The 13,426-nt window shown below is 45.6% G+C and overlaps 1 protein-coding gene across 1 annotated transcript; it reads left to right on the forward strand.

Annotated features, from left to right (window-relative positions):
- Positions 1 to 7,499: 7,499 nt before the first annotated feature.
- ADRB1 (adrenoceptor beta 1) lies at positions 7,500 to 13,133 on the forward strand. The gene has a single exon (XM_022568719.3). The coding sequence runs from the start codon at positions 7,625 to 7,627 to the stop codon at positions 9,035 to 9,037; it is 1,413 nt and encodes a 470-aa protein (XP_022424427.2). The 5' UTR covers positions 7,500 to 7,624; the 3' UTR covers positions 9,038 to 13,133.
- Positions 13,134 to 13,426: the final 293 nt, after the last annotated feature.

Below are 13,426 nucleotides of genomic sequence, written 5' to 3' on the forward strand. Positions count from 1 at the left end.
TTTTAATTTTCTGTTCCAAACTCCCAAACAGCTTCATTTTGACTTTTAAATAAAACCCCAAGGTTGTCACAGCTTTGGGGCCTTTGATTCTCAGTAAGAGTCTTTTGTGAAATTTTTTTCTAGTTACAGATTTAAAAGCAAAACAAAAAACCAAATTACTTAATTGCTTTGCTTTTTGGGTTTTTTGTTTTTGTCTTCAGAGTTAGTATTCATGTGACACTTCTGGAAATTCACATTGAAATGTACTAACAAAGAGACTTTTATTTGTGTGGATAAATATGATTATTCTTCTAGATCTATTATATTTAAACCAATTGAAAAATACAAATAAACATTGCATGATAGAATCTCTTCACTCATTCAGAGCTATTTATTTAAAAAAATGACTCCATGACTCGCTCCAGGCCCCAAAATATATCATGCAATTGAATTATGCTGACAAGCGGTTAAGAGGTGGGTCCAAATCTGTTAAGGATGCAGGCTCTGGTAATTAAAGATTAGCTCAATAGGCAGGAAAGTGAAGAACTCCCTTTCCCTTTCCTTGAAACCTTAAGCACGTCTCTCTCCTTATGCTTCAGTGTCTCCATATGAAAACAGGAAGGAAAAAACCCAACCATTTCTCCACCAGTGTGAAAAGTCACTTATATTTAGAAGAGGTCTGCAAAGAAGGTCACTGCCCCCTTAACATTTAATTAAGTGATAATGCTCTGGAAACAGAAAGCTATCGTAGGATAAAGATTTCTAACAGGTTTTATTCAAGGAGCTGCAAAGCTGAGACATTGTGGAAAATATATGTCATGTCAAAGGTTTGATATTTATTTTCAACGCAAGAAGCCTAACCACAGTGGTTATCAAAACCAAAGTAGCAGCAATAGTGTCCCACTAGTGTGGGACTCTGCCCTTCCAAGGCAAAGGACTCGCCATGCCTGTATTTATTGAGTGGGTCTGGGTGAGCATTTATACAGTACGTAAGTTACCTACGAAAATATATATCCAAAACAAAGAAGTGGAGAAACATATGAAAGAAGATACCTGTTTGGTCTACTCAGAGTAGCGAGTGAAAAGAAGCAATGTAAGTGATTTGGTCTGCCACCCAGAGGCAAGACAACTTGCTTCTTCCACCGGTTCCCTTTGGCAATTCCATTCAGTTGGATGGGCCAGACCCATCTTCCGTAGGTGAATGGAAAACACAGTGTCTTCTTTTATTTTAGAGAGTGCACATAAGCTTTTAAGTGGTTCCTGTATTCCACAGGAATGTGCAAAGTACCAACTACATGACCAAAATAGATGGGAGCTAAAACGTTTAAAAGGTATCATTTCTACCCGTTAGAAACTTAAAAATAAGGGCTTGGGGGATTCTTGTTGCTGCAAACTTCTCAGCGTTTTACAACATAATCGTTTTATCAGGAGCACAATAAGACTCTGTTAAAATAAAACCTAGAGTTTTCAATAATTAGTGCAGCTTGTTGTCATTACAAGCTCTAGACTTGGGCAGATTGAAGGACAGCTCTTAGCCAAGTACTTTTCATGTGTGCTGATAATACTCCCATTGCCGCCGGCACTTTAAGGTAAGATCTCAGCTGATGAGCACTCAATTTTGATTCATCATACACCTGAATAGGAACAGAACTTATGAAAGTTGGCTAAGTTTTATGTTGCACTACCTTCCATTTTTTTTGTTACTAGTTCTGGCACTAAATAGTTGAGAAAAAAAATCCTTTCTCTGCTGCTAATATTTCACCACTGAAATACTTTAAAGGAACTTATGTCAGAGAGTCAAATAAATGAACACTTAAAAAAAAAAGAGTAGGGTACCTACTAAGGAAGGGCACAAAGATGGGGGAAAATCTTTTTTAAAATGTGATTGGCCAAAGGTAAAGGTATTGAAAAATTGTTCACTGTTATCCAGCCTCTGAGTCGTACTAATATCCAGCGTGAGAAAGAGTCACCTGATAAAGTGAAGCTTATGTAAGTGAACTGACTCCTCTCGTACAAGCAAACCCTGACACATTTCATGGTTTGAAATGTCATAATGATTGGATGAGACCGCATTCGATGCGTTTCAAGCATACGGTGCTATATGAGATTTCAAGAAGCTGTCACATACATCATCTCATTTAATCATATGAGTTTAAACCCTGCGAGGGAGCGAACGGTGAGTCCATTTTAAGGATGAAGCCACTGCTGAAGGTCAAACTCAAAAGTGACACCAGGACACAAACCTGGATCTTCTGCCTACCAGGTCTGAACACCTTTCAATATATCCAAATTTTGAAAAATATTATTACTGGCTCTTGCATTGTTCAAAGTACTCTTTAGACATACCAGGGAGAGGAGGAGAAGGCAAAGCGGGAGGAAGTGGGAGAGAGGAGAGCTTCTGAATTGCCCAAATAGTCCATGCTTTGCATGATTACGCCACTGTCTTCTGCGCTTCTTCTTATCACAGTGGATGCAATTGCTTGTCCCTGTGTAAACTGTGTCTTCAAAACCAGTATATGACCTTAAGCCAGCCACAGGTGCAAACTGTTCTTTGCTTAGTTTAGCGCTGAGTGACTGTTTTAGCAGTTACACTACTTTATGTGAAAAGTTGTATATCTTTCCTCAGAAACAGCCACTAGAGCTCTGATCAATGAATTCTGCCACCTCTTATCAGCCTCAAGGCAAATTATGCTAACTTACTGATTTGATACTTTTCTTGACGCTTTACTTAGAAATTTCCCCCGGACTTCCTCTGGCCAAACTTCCAGCAGCTGTCCAGTTAGGCTACTCACTATTATTTTAATCTCATTTCCCAACGAAGTCAACTGAAGAATGGAAAGGTCTTCATCAAGTTCATGGCTTACAACTATGGGTGGGTTGGATGCCCATTAGTCACTGCCGTACAGACTTTTAATTTGATCTAGAATTTGAAGCCAGGTTCAAGTCATCAGCCATTCTCCCAGGGCAGAAATGCCTGGATATATAGTATCATAAAGGAAGGAAAAAGGTAATTCACCCTGAATATTTATGAAGATTAGGTAGTATTTTTTATTATGTGGACTTTCATTGTACCTTTGGAAAAACTCTTACCTAAGTCTGCCCCACGTTATTTATTACTGAGTAGGTATGATATAAATTTATTTATCTCATGAGCCTACCTTGTATTTGTAAAGCTTATATTTTGAAATGCTTATATGAAAGTATTGACTAGGCTATAGGGACATGAATTATTACTCTAAACTTGAAGCATGAGGAAAGATCATAACTCCAAAAACACTCGATTATTTCTCATACTAGTAAATATGAGAATATTTTAATATATTAAATATTTATGAATCAAAGCTTAATGTTAATTAATGTTAGGTAATTTTAGTAAACATGGGAAATATAAAAATGTATAGGATGGTCCTGGCTCTCGATGGCCTTATAATCCATATGAGAAGAAAAGAGAAAAATTATAAATTATAAAAATCATATCACAATATAAGAGACGTCGAAAGGCAACATATTGTTCCTTGACACATGAAATGCAATGAGCAAAGTAACTACTCTAGGTAGGGGAAGGAGAGATCATTTCCAGAAACGGTGGGTAGGGATGACCGTAAAGTAAAAAGTATATCAACCAGATCTTGAATTTGAACTCAATGAGACAGAGATGCAGGAGGGAACTCTTGGTGGAAGGATCACAATGAGAAAGAGTACAGATGCAAAAAAAGGAAAAAGGGGGCTTCCCTGGTGGCGCAGTGGTTGGGAGTCCACCTGCCAATGCAGGGGACATGGGTTCGTGCCCCAGTCCGGGAAGATCCCACATGCCGCGGAGCGGCTGGGCCCCTGAGCCATGGCCACTGAGCCTGCGTGTCCAGAGCCTGTGCTCCGCAACGGGAGAGGCCACAACAGTGAGAGGCCCACGTACAGCAAAAAAAAAAAAAAGGAAAAAGGGTATAGATCCAAAAACTAACTTACACAACTGCAAGTCAGGGTGACATGGAGAGTTCGTTCTAGTACGGGATAGTGCTGGAAAGGCTATTTGGAACTGGACTGTGGAGGGCTTTGAAGGCCATGTTGAGGAGTTGAGGTTTCTGAACAGAAAAGCATTTCGGTCAATGCAGCATTTTAGAAATATTAATTTGGCTATGGTATGCCAGATTAAATGGATCAGGAAGGACTAGAGGCCAGGAGCTCAAAAAGAACCCATAGCGTGTTCAGGTGTGGGATAAAGGTAGTGGGACGGGAAAGGTAGAGGTGGGAGCAGGAAATACTGAGGAGGAAGCCCACTCGTTTTCAATGTGCTGATTAGCGTGTATTGTTGGAGCTTTCTGTTCCTTTCTAAAGGACTGTCAAGTCAGTGGGTTCCCAAGAACTGATTCATTTTAACAGTTGGGGGTGGGGAACGGGGAAATGGAGGAGTTACTAATTTTGAACTTGCAACATCTCATACCTGTGTAAGTGGATATGTTTTCTTCTTAATCTTGTATCCTTAGAACAAAAAAATGTTAGCTCAAAAATGTTTTTTTAAAAAAGTGTCATGAAGTGTAAGGATTAAAGGAAATCCGAGAACATTTTATTTTAAAAGAAAGTGAACTCTAGTTGAATACTCCAAACTTTTCCATCAGTACAACTGAAGGACGGCCCCAAGAATTCCAGGAATCCCTTTATGCCTGCAGCCCTACGTTGGAACTCCTATCAGAATAACCTTCTGGTTTTGGATATTTGTGATTTAATGTATTTATTACCCAGAAATTCAGGGAAACTTGATTTATCTTTGAATGAGCAGGGGAAAAAAGTCTCAGGAGAGTTTTTCAACAATTCAAATCTCGCGCCCTGGTATTTTTGGTGTGTTTGTACATATACATACGTATACCAATACATGGATGTATACAAAATGTATACAAATACATACATATTTGCACATATGGTAATGCTATTGGCATCCAGGCTTCTGCACTGAATCTGTACAACCAAGTTCAGGCCTTATCGCTCACAGAAATGCAATCCCTTTGCCCTTCAGGGGCCCTTAAGCTTGGCACACAATATTCCCAGTAACACCGCTTGACAGAAAGATGGCGCCCAACAGAAAGCCTCCTTCCCACATTCCCTACACCTCACTGCACAGCCCAGCACTCAGAATCCTGCAGCGTCAAATCCAGCTCTTTCCAACCCCTTGGCTATTTTGAGACTGTCCCTTGAGGGTGGGAACAGAAAAAAGTCGGAAGCGGAGACAGGTTTGCAGTGACTTGGGTACCTAGGGCTCTCTGGGAGCCTACACTGAACTCAGGGCGCAGGCCTCCAACCCCCCTCTTCCTAGCCCTCTCCTTTCCTTGCTCCCCCTTCTCAAGCTTCCCAAGTTGGCAGAACTAGGGCAGAACTAGGCTGACAAGTCCTAGGGCAGGGGTGAATAAACAAATAAATCACCCACATCCACACCCACCCACCTTGTAGCACTGATTATCAAGTTCGGGCCTAAAGCAAATTTATATGTTTGGATATAGAGAAAGTGGTTTAAACTGCTGGGCTTTATAAACTGAATAAACATTGCTTTTAGCTCTTGACTTGGGTAGCTGTGGAAGTCAGTCTTTCTCTACAGGGTAAGAATATGAGTTTGTTCCTTTCAGATGCTATGCTATTTTTTTTTTTTTTTTTTTTTTTTTGCGGTATACGGGCTTCTCACTGTTGTGGCCTCTCCGGTTGCGGAGCACAGGCTCCGGACGCGCAGGCTCAGCGGCCATGGCTCACGGGCCCAGCCGCTCCGCGGCACGTGGGATCTTCCCGGACCGAGGCACGAACCCGTGTCCCCTGCATCGGCAGGCGGACTCTCAACCACTGCGCCACCAGGCAAGCCCCCGCAGATGCTATGCTTTTTATTCCAATGCTAGAAAGATGTGTGAGCATTATATAACACTTTCATGCACCCTTACATGGGTAATTAGAAGCTGTTTACCCGTCCTTGTTCTCAAAGATTCGATTAAAGTCTTTTTATTTTCAAGGCTGAGCTGAGGACCTTACTGTGGTGGAATCAGACAGGGGGCCTGAACACCTTCTGCTGCCCATCCTGTAGGTGGGTCCCCACATATAAGCACACCTGCAGGGCTGACTCACTAATTTTAAACCCATTCAGCTGCCAACTCAGGGGTCTCTGATATAACTTTAAATGCTATCGGATTTTAATCTTCTGGAGTATTTACATATTTTCTTCTCTCATCCCTCTAAAACTAATCCTAGAGTTTTGAGAATCTGGGAACTTGGGCAAAGGAGAAAACAACTTGGGCAGACCAAGAAATCTGAAATCTCAATTCTCTATGTCATCCAAAACTAATGTACCTTTCTGTTTGCACTGACCCAGCTCAAACTGTAAAATCACGTGAGTAATAAAACACAAAATCCTGGTGTTATAACTGAATGTGAAAAGTCTGAAATGTAATTAAACGTGCTCTGTCTTCGTGGCGGTGTCACTTACTCCACGTTAACATTTGTGTTTCCTTAAGCCTCTCTCTTCATAGTATCGACACACACTGTTGCATCATACTCACACATCCATCAGCTGGGACTGGGGAGTGTGTGTTTTTCCAACTGGTCCTCAGCATTAGCTGTCAGATGCACAAACCTTCCCTTCCTTTCTGCATCTGCTGTCCTGGAACAACAGAAGCTTCGTGCAAGAATAGCTCCCAGAGAGCGTTGCTGACAGATGCGCGGTTTGCTCGAGCAAGGCGCTTGCTGGAAAGTTTCCTCTAACCGCTAACACCCGCCTCCGATCCCCTGAGCTGGCAGGACGCAGGCTGGCTGGGTCCCCTCTTGACGGAGGAAGGCTTTTACACGCACTCTCCTAGGCTGCCCAACACGAGAAACAATCTTGCAGCCAGACTCCTCCAACCCCAGTGAACAGACCGTCCAAGGCGCTCTGGTGCTTCGAGAACACCGAGGTCCCCTCCCCGCTAAAGGAAGCGCGCGCTCTGCTCCGCAGGAATCCTGGGCACCGGAGGTAGACGGGTAGCGAGTTGAGCCCGAGCGCAGGAAGGAGCCAAACGCCGGAGGCAAACGGGACGCAGGAGAGGAGAGACTGGGGTCCGCGGGAGGGGGCAGGGTGGGAGCCGGGCGCCGTAGGGAGCCAAGGGGAACTGGGCGCTGGAACCAGAGGACTCAGGAAGGCGCGCGCGCGCAGGAACCCGCGGGCGCCGAGGAGACGCTCGCTTGGCCCTCTGCCTCACTCCTCAGAGCCGCGGAACCGCCGGTAGGAGGGGGGGGCTGCGGGGAGTTGCTGGGGGGAACCAGACAGGGGCGTGCCTTCGCCCGGATTGGCTGCAGGAGCCTGACGCGAGGCCCCGGGGGTTGGCTCGGGGGAGTGGGACTGGGGTGGGTTGGGTGCTGGGTGCCGGGGCTGCGGGCTCCGCGCGCTCAGAAACATGCTGAGGTCCCGGCAGCTGTTCCAGCAGCGACAGCGGCTCCAGCAGCAGCGGCGGCGGCGGCGGCGGCGACAGCGCACGGCTCCGGCTGGGAAGGCGCCCGGCGCCCATGCCTCCGGCCCAGCGCCTCGGCTGTCCTGACCTGGCCGCGACCTCCCTCCGTGCGCCCCGCCGCCCGGGCCTCTGGGGGGTTCCCCAACCGCGGCCCAACTCCGCCACACCCCCTCCCCCGGCCTCCGCAGCTCGGCATGGGGGCGGGGGCGCTCGCCCTGGGCGCCTCCGAGCCCTGCAACCTGTCAACCGCCGCGCCGCTCCCCGACGGCGCGGCCACGGCGGCGCGGCTGCTAGTGCCCGCGTCGCCGCCCGCCTCGCTGCTGACCCCCGCCAGCGAGGGATCCGCGCCGCTGTCGCAGCAGTGGACGGCCGGCATGGGCCTGCTGATGGCGCTCATCGTGCTGCTCATCGTGGCGGGCAACGTGCTCGTGATCGCGTCCATCGCCAAGACGCCGCGGCTGCAGACGCTCACCAACCTCTTCATCATGTCCCTGGCCAGCGCTGACCTGGTCATGGGGCTGCTGGTGGTGCCGTTCGGGGCCACCATCGTGGTGTGGGGCCGCTGGGAGTACGGCTCCTTCTTCTGCGAGCTCTGGACCTCGGTGGACGTGCTGTGCGTGACGGCCAGCATCGAGACCCTGTGTGTCATCGCCCTGGACCGCTATCTCGCCATCACATCGCCCTTCCGCTACCAGAGCCTGCTGACCCGCGCGCGGGCACGGGCCCTCGTGTGCACCGTGTGGGCCATCTCGGCCCTGGTGTCCTTCCTGCCCATCCTCATGCACTGGTGGCGGGCTGAGGGCGACGAGGCGCGCCGCTGCTACAACGACCCCAAGTGCTGCGATTTCGTCACCAACCGGGCCTACGCCATAGCCTCGTCCGTCGTCTCCTTCTACGTGCCCCTGTGCATCATGGCCTTCGTGTACTTGCGGGTGTTCCGCGAGGCCCAGAAGCAGGTGAAGAAGATCGACAGCTGCGAGCGCCGCTTCCTCAGCGGCCCCACGCGGCCGCCCTCGCCCTCGCCCGCGTCCTCGCCCGCGCCCCCGCTCCGGGCCGCCGCCGCCTCCCCGGTGGCCAACGGGCGCGCCAGCAAGCGGCGCCCCTCGCGCCTCGTGGCCCTTCGCGAGCAGAAGGCGCTCAAGACGCTGGGCATCATCATGGGTGTGTTCACGCTCTGCTGGCTGCCCTTCTTCCTGGCCAACGTGGTGAAGGCCTTCCACCGCGACCTGGTGCCCGACAGCCTCTTCGTCTTCTTCAACTGGCTGGGCTACGCCAACTCGGCCTTCAACCCCGTCATCTACTGCCGCAGCCCCGACTTCCGCAAGGCCTTCCAGCGCCTGCTCTGCTGCGCGCGCCGGGCCGCCCGCGGGAGCCACGCGGCCGCCGGGGACCCGCCGCGCGCCTCGGGCTGCCTGGCGGTGGCCGGGCCGCCGCCGTCGCCCGGGGCCGCCTCAGACGACGACGACGACGACGACGACGTTGGGGCCTCGCCGCCCGCGCGCCTGCTGGAGCCCTGGGCCGACTACAACGGTGGGGCGGCGGCCGACAGCGACTCGAGCCCGGACGAGCCGAGCCGCCCGGGCTGTGCCTCGGAATCCAAGGTGTAGGGCCGGGCGCCCTCCCCGCCTCCCCGCCTTCTCAGCCCGGGCGCGGGCTCTGCGCCCCGGGAGGAAGAGAACCCGGGCGTCCCTGAACGGCTTCCTGGGGGAAGAGGAGATCTGTGTTTACTCAAGACCGAAAGCAGGTGAACTCGAAGCCCGCAAACCTCGTCTGCATCATCCAAGGCAAACAGAAAAGCCACAGACAGTGTTGCACAGAAAGGAAGGTTTGGGGAGGGGTGGGAGAGCGGCTTGCTGATTTTTGTTGGGTTCTTTTTTCTCTTTGTGGTCCGGCCTTCTTTTGTGGGTGCGTGTGATACGTCTTTAGATTTTTCTTTTTCTCCCAGGTGGTTTTTTAACACTCTCTGCGATGACCGGGAAGGGAAGGGAGAAGCGTTAGGAGATAAGTCTCTGACTTGGCTTCTAGCCCGTTCTCGGGAACAGGAGCGGTCAACCGGAGAAAGAGGAGAGGATGACAGTTGATGAGGACGTGTTTCCTTTGCCTTCCGTTGAAATTTCATTTGAATTGCTGAGTAATGATTTCTCCTGTTCTTAAAGCAGAGGGAAAGGATGGATGCAAAAATCGCGTTTCAGGAAATTTTAAGCTATTCTTGGAACAAGCCTCACCTTGCTTTCCTTTTGTAGGGCAAGCCGGCTGTCCCCGAGAGCCTCGGTGGTCAGGCCGAGGGGTTCCTACCTCACACTGTGCACATTGCACAGCAAGATAGAAAGACTTGTTTATATTAAACAGCTTATTTATGTATCAATATTAGTTGGAAGGACCGGGCGCTGAGCCTCTGTGACGTGTGACTCTGTCCATTGAAGACAGGACAGAAAAAGAAAAGAAGAAGAGAAAACAGTTCAGATTACTGCACATGTGGGTAAAAACGAAAAACAGAACAAAATAAAAAGGCGTGATTCAAAGTGGCATTTTTGCACAGTATTAGGAACTGTAAAGTCCGCTGAAGATGTTACTTGCACAAAAAGAAATTAAATATTTTTTAACGGGGGTGGGGTGAGGTAGGGGCAGATCTTAAAAACTAAAATAAAACTCAAACTCTGCTTCTGTTGTCTATTATGTTACTGAGCTAATGATTTATTGGAAAAATACCTTTTTATACTCTTTTATCATGGTACTGTAACTGTATCCATATTATAAATATAATTATCTTAAGGATTTTTATTATTATTTTTTTATGTCCAAGGGCCCACGTGAATCTGCTGGTAAAATTTAGCACTTGTGTGTAAATACTATTTCCTCTCTGTGTTTTACCAAGTATTTATACTCTGGTACAACTAACTACTATGTGAGGAATTGATCCATGTGCAATAAATACCAATAAAGCACAAAAAAGATGATGTACTGTGTGTCTGTAAGGGCTCAGTGATAATGGAAAAGACAGTTTGTTTTGTTCAAAATATAGGCTGGATTTCCCATAGAGCTCTTTTAATAGCTTTTCATGACTCAATAGTATAGCAGAATGCCTCTAGACCAAATAAGGCGTGCACCTACTGAGAGCTGCATGCTTGCCCTAAATTTTCACAGCCAGATTCAGAGTATCCTAGACTCTTTGTAGGTGTTTTCAAGATCCCATCTGCCGTACTTGCCTTAAGAAGTAATATTTGGGATTGTGCATCTTCTAAGAAAAAATGATTGAGTCAGGTAACTCAGCTGCAACTTTGCACAGAAATGCAGGAAAGAAGACTAAGTCGTGGAACCGGCATTGCCTACTTGGAATTCGGTAAGTGGCATCCACGGCTGGTTTTTGTTTTCCAACAGAAAATCAAAATCACAGTGTGTGCAGATTTCTCCAGGGGCTGTTTAGAAAGCAAAATGCTTTCATGGTTAAGCAAAAATTTATAAAAGAGCACTTAAGTAATTTTTTTTTTCTCTTGTGTAATTAAGTAGACCATTTCAGCAGAAGTTCTGGGTGGACAGGTAACAGGTAAAAGTAAATGTGAAGTTTTCAAATTTCCTAACAAGATTATGACACCCCCCAATGGATAGGATAGTTTTCCTAAAGTTAGTTCCTAAGGAAAATATAGTGAAATTCTATCTTGGGATTAATTCTACATTCTCCAAAATAAGTTTAAGTATTTCTCTTTCTTTGTATTTTTAAACAAGCTTTTCATTTCATGATGGTACAGTAAAGAAACCAAAGTGAAGAGTATAAAGTTTTGGCTTATACCGAGATTGAACATGAACAAACTCTTCGCTACCAAGGAAAGTCAAGACCGATTATCCTTTTTTTTTTTTTTTTGCAATGCGATATTCTAAAAACCAGGAAAGACGAGAGTCTTCTGAGAAAGATTAATGTTGCCGATGTTTTAGAGACCAGCAGAAGGTTGCATGAACAGTAGCAGTTTCAACAAAAGCTGCTGTGAAGTTTAACCCCTTTGTCCAGCAAAGAAAAAAGCGGAGAGGCAGGAGATAGCAAAAGTTATTTAAAAATACAGATACATACCTAAAGAAACTCATTTTGGAGAATGTAAAAATTCCAGGATGAAATCTCACTATCCTTTCCCCTAGGAACAAATAGAGTCCATTTCTATCCTCCCTTCCCCCACCCGAATATGTAAGTTGCATTTTGTTAGGGGTTTTGTTCCTCTTCGTTTTTAAATCATACTAGAAAATTAATACACTTAATGTCTACAGTTTCATCTGAAGAGCACTCAAGTACCAGGTAATGCTTCACTTTCCTATTTTGTCTAGATAAGTCTTTACATTTAAATAAAAAGAAATTTTCCCAGACCCAAACTTACATATAGACCCATCAAACCTTAGGTCTCAAAATCATGAAAGTCCTATAAACTTTAATAACAAATATATATAATTTAACTGCTTAGGTCTGAACTCTTTAGTGAATTAGAGGAAACCACTATAATCTTGGGGCCAGTTTATATGTATTTGTAGGAAATAGAAAAAAAGAGTTTTCTGTGATCTCTTGAGTTCTCTAACTGAGGGTTATGGGGATTCAGAAACAGACCTTGTCAGTGATTCCTACTACCCAGGAAAACTGCTTTTCGTTGTTTTGAAGAAGATATTGATCTATAATAGAAATGTAGGAATCTGAGCTGCCAATCCCAATAGCTACATCAGTGGGAGGAGAAAACTGCCAATCCTGTTTAATCTGGTGAGATAATGCACAGTAGAAGTGACAGGAGGAGGGCAGTGAGTATGCAGAAAATCAACCTTACCCCGCCGGTTTGTGTGTAACAGTACCAAAGGCATAAACCTTAAAATTAAAACAGTGAACATATGACCAAGAGTCACTTATTTGCTACATTTGAAATTATGTTTCGGTTGCACGCTGTAAAGTTCTCTATGTGTAACAAGATATTCCAGCATCCATAATTCTCCCTCCAGTGTAGGAATCTATAATTGGTATAGAAGATAGCTTCATCCCTTGGTGAACTTGGCAATGTAAAACTTTGTAAATAGAGCTCATTTTTTCTATCCAGGCTTTCTTTGGAACTGGAATTATTAATAACCTCTAAGTGGCTATTGTGAAACCTTTCCTTGTTAAGCACATTTTCCTAATTTCGCATTTTGTTGAGCGTGCTGACTTCCTCTGGCAATATGTAAAATTGCCAGACGGAAATTCTGCACTCGAAGTCTCAGGATGATATTAGCATTCAAGTTTTTAGCAAGAGCTTCTAAGCAAGGGTCAAAAGGAAAATTATTAAGTTTTACTGCCATTTGTGAAAGGCTTAAAAAATTTTTTTAACAAAGCAGGACCCATCAGTTCTTTGGAAGGAAAACAATTTAAAACCTTAGCCGTAATTCAAATTAAACACATTGGCACAGATAATTTAGTTTTATGTGTACATTTCTGGCATTATGTGCCGAGAAATACTAATTCTTTTGACTCCCTGCCAATTTGCTACTAATCAAAATGGAGAAGATATGCACTGTTTGGATTATACCTAAAAATAGTTGTACTACAGTCACATCAGCAAATGGAATTAATTTGTCTTTCTTCTCCTTCACACACACCCTCCACATTATTTAAATTTCCATCTAGAATATTGCTTGTGAATCTCATAATTTGTGATTCAATGTGTCCCAGAGTGCACTGCTACATTGCAATTATTTTAAAGCAAATTCTAGGGGTGGGATAGGGAGGGTGGGAGGGAGACGCAAGAGGGAGGAGATATGGCGATATATGTATATGTATAGCTGATTCACTTTGTTATACAGCAGAAACTAATACACCATTGTAAAGCAATTATACTCCAATAAAGATGTTAAAAAAAGAAAAAAAGGCAAATTCTATCAAACTACTTTCTGAGAAATACACCTCTCCTAAAGTTCCAACTTTTACTCTGCTCTCATTTAAAGAGTCTCTACTAAATAGTCCATATAATGTCATCAAAGAAGTATCAATACTATAAATA

Source organism: Delphinapterus leucas, chromosome 16 (assembly GCF_059928025.1).
Source record: "Delphinapterus leucas isolate spDelLeu-1000000601 "Yukka" chromosome 16, BTC_Dleu_Yukka2, whole genome shotgun sequence".
NCBI classification, from domain to species: domain Eukaryota; kingdom Metazoa; phylum Chordata; class Mammalia; order Artiodactyla; family Monodontidae; genus Delphinapterus; species Delphinapterus leucas.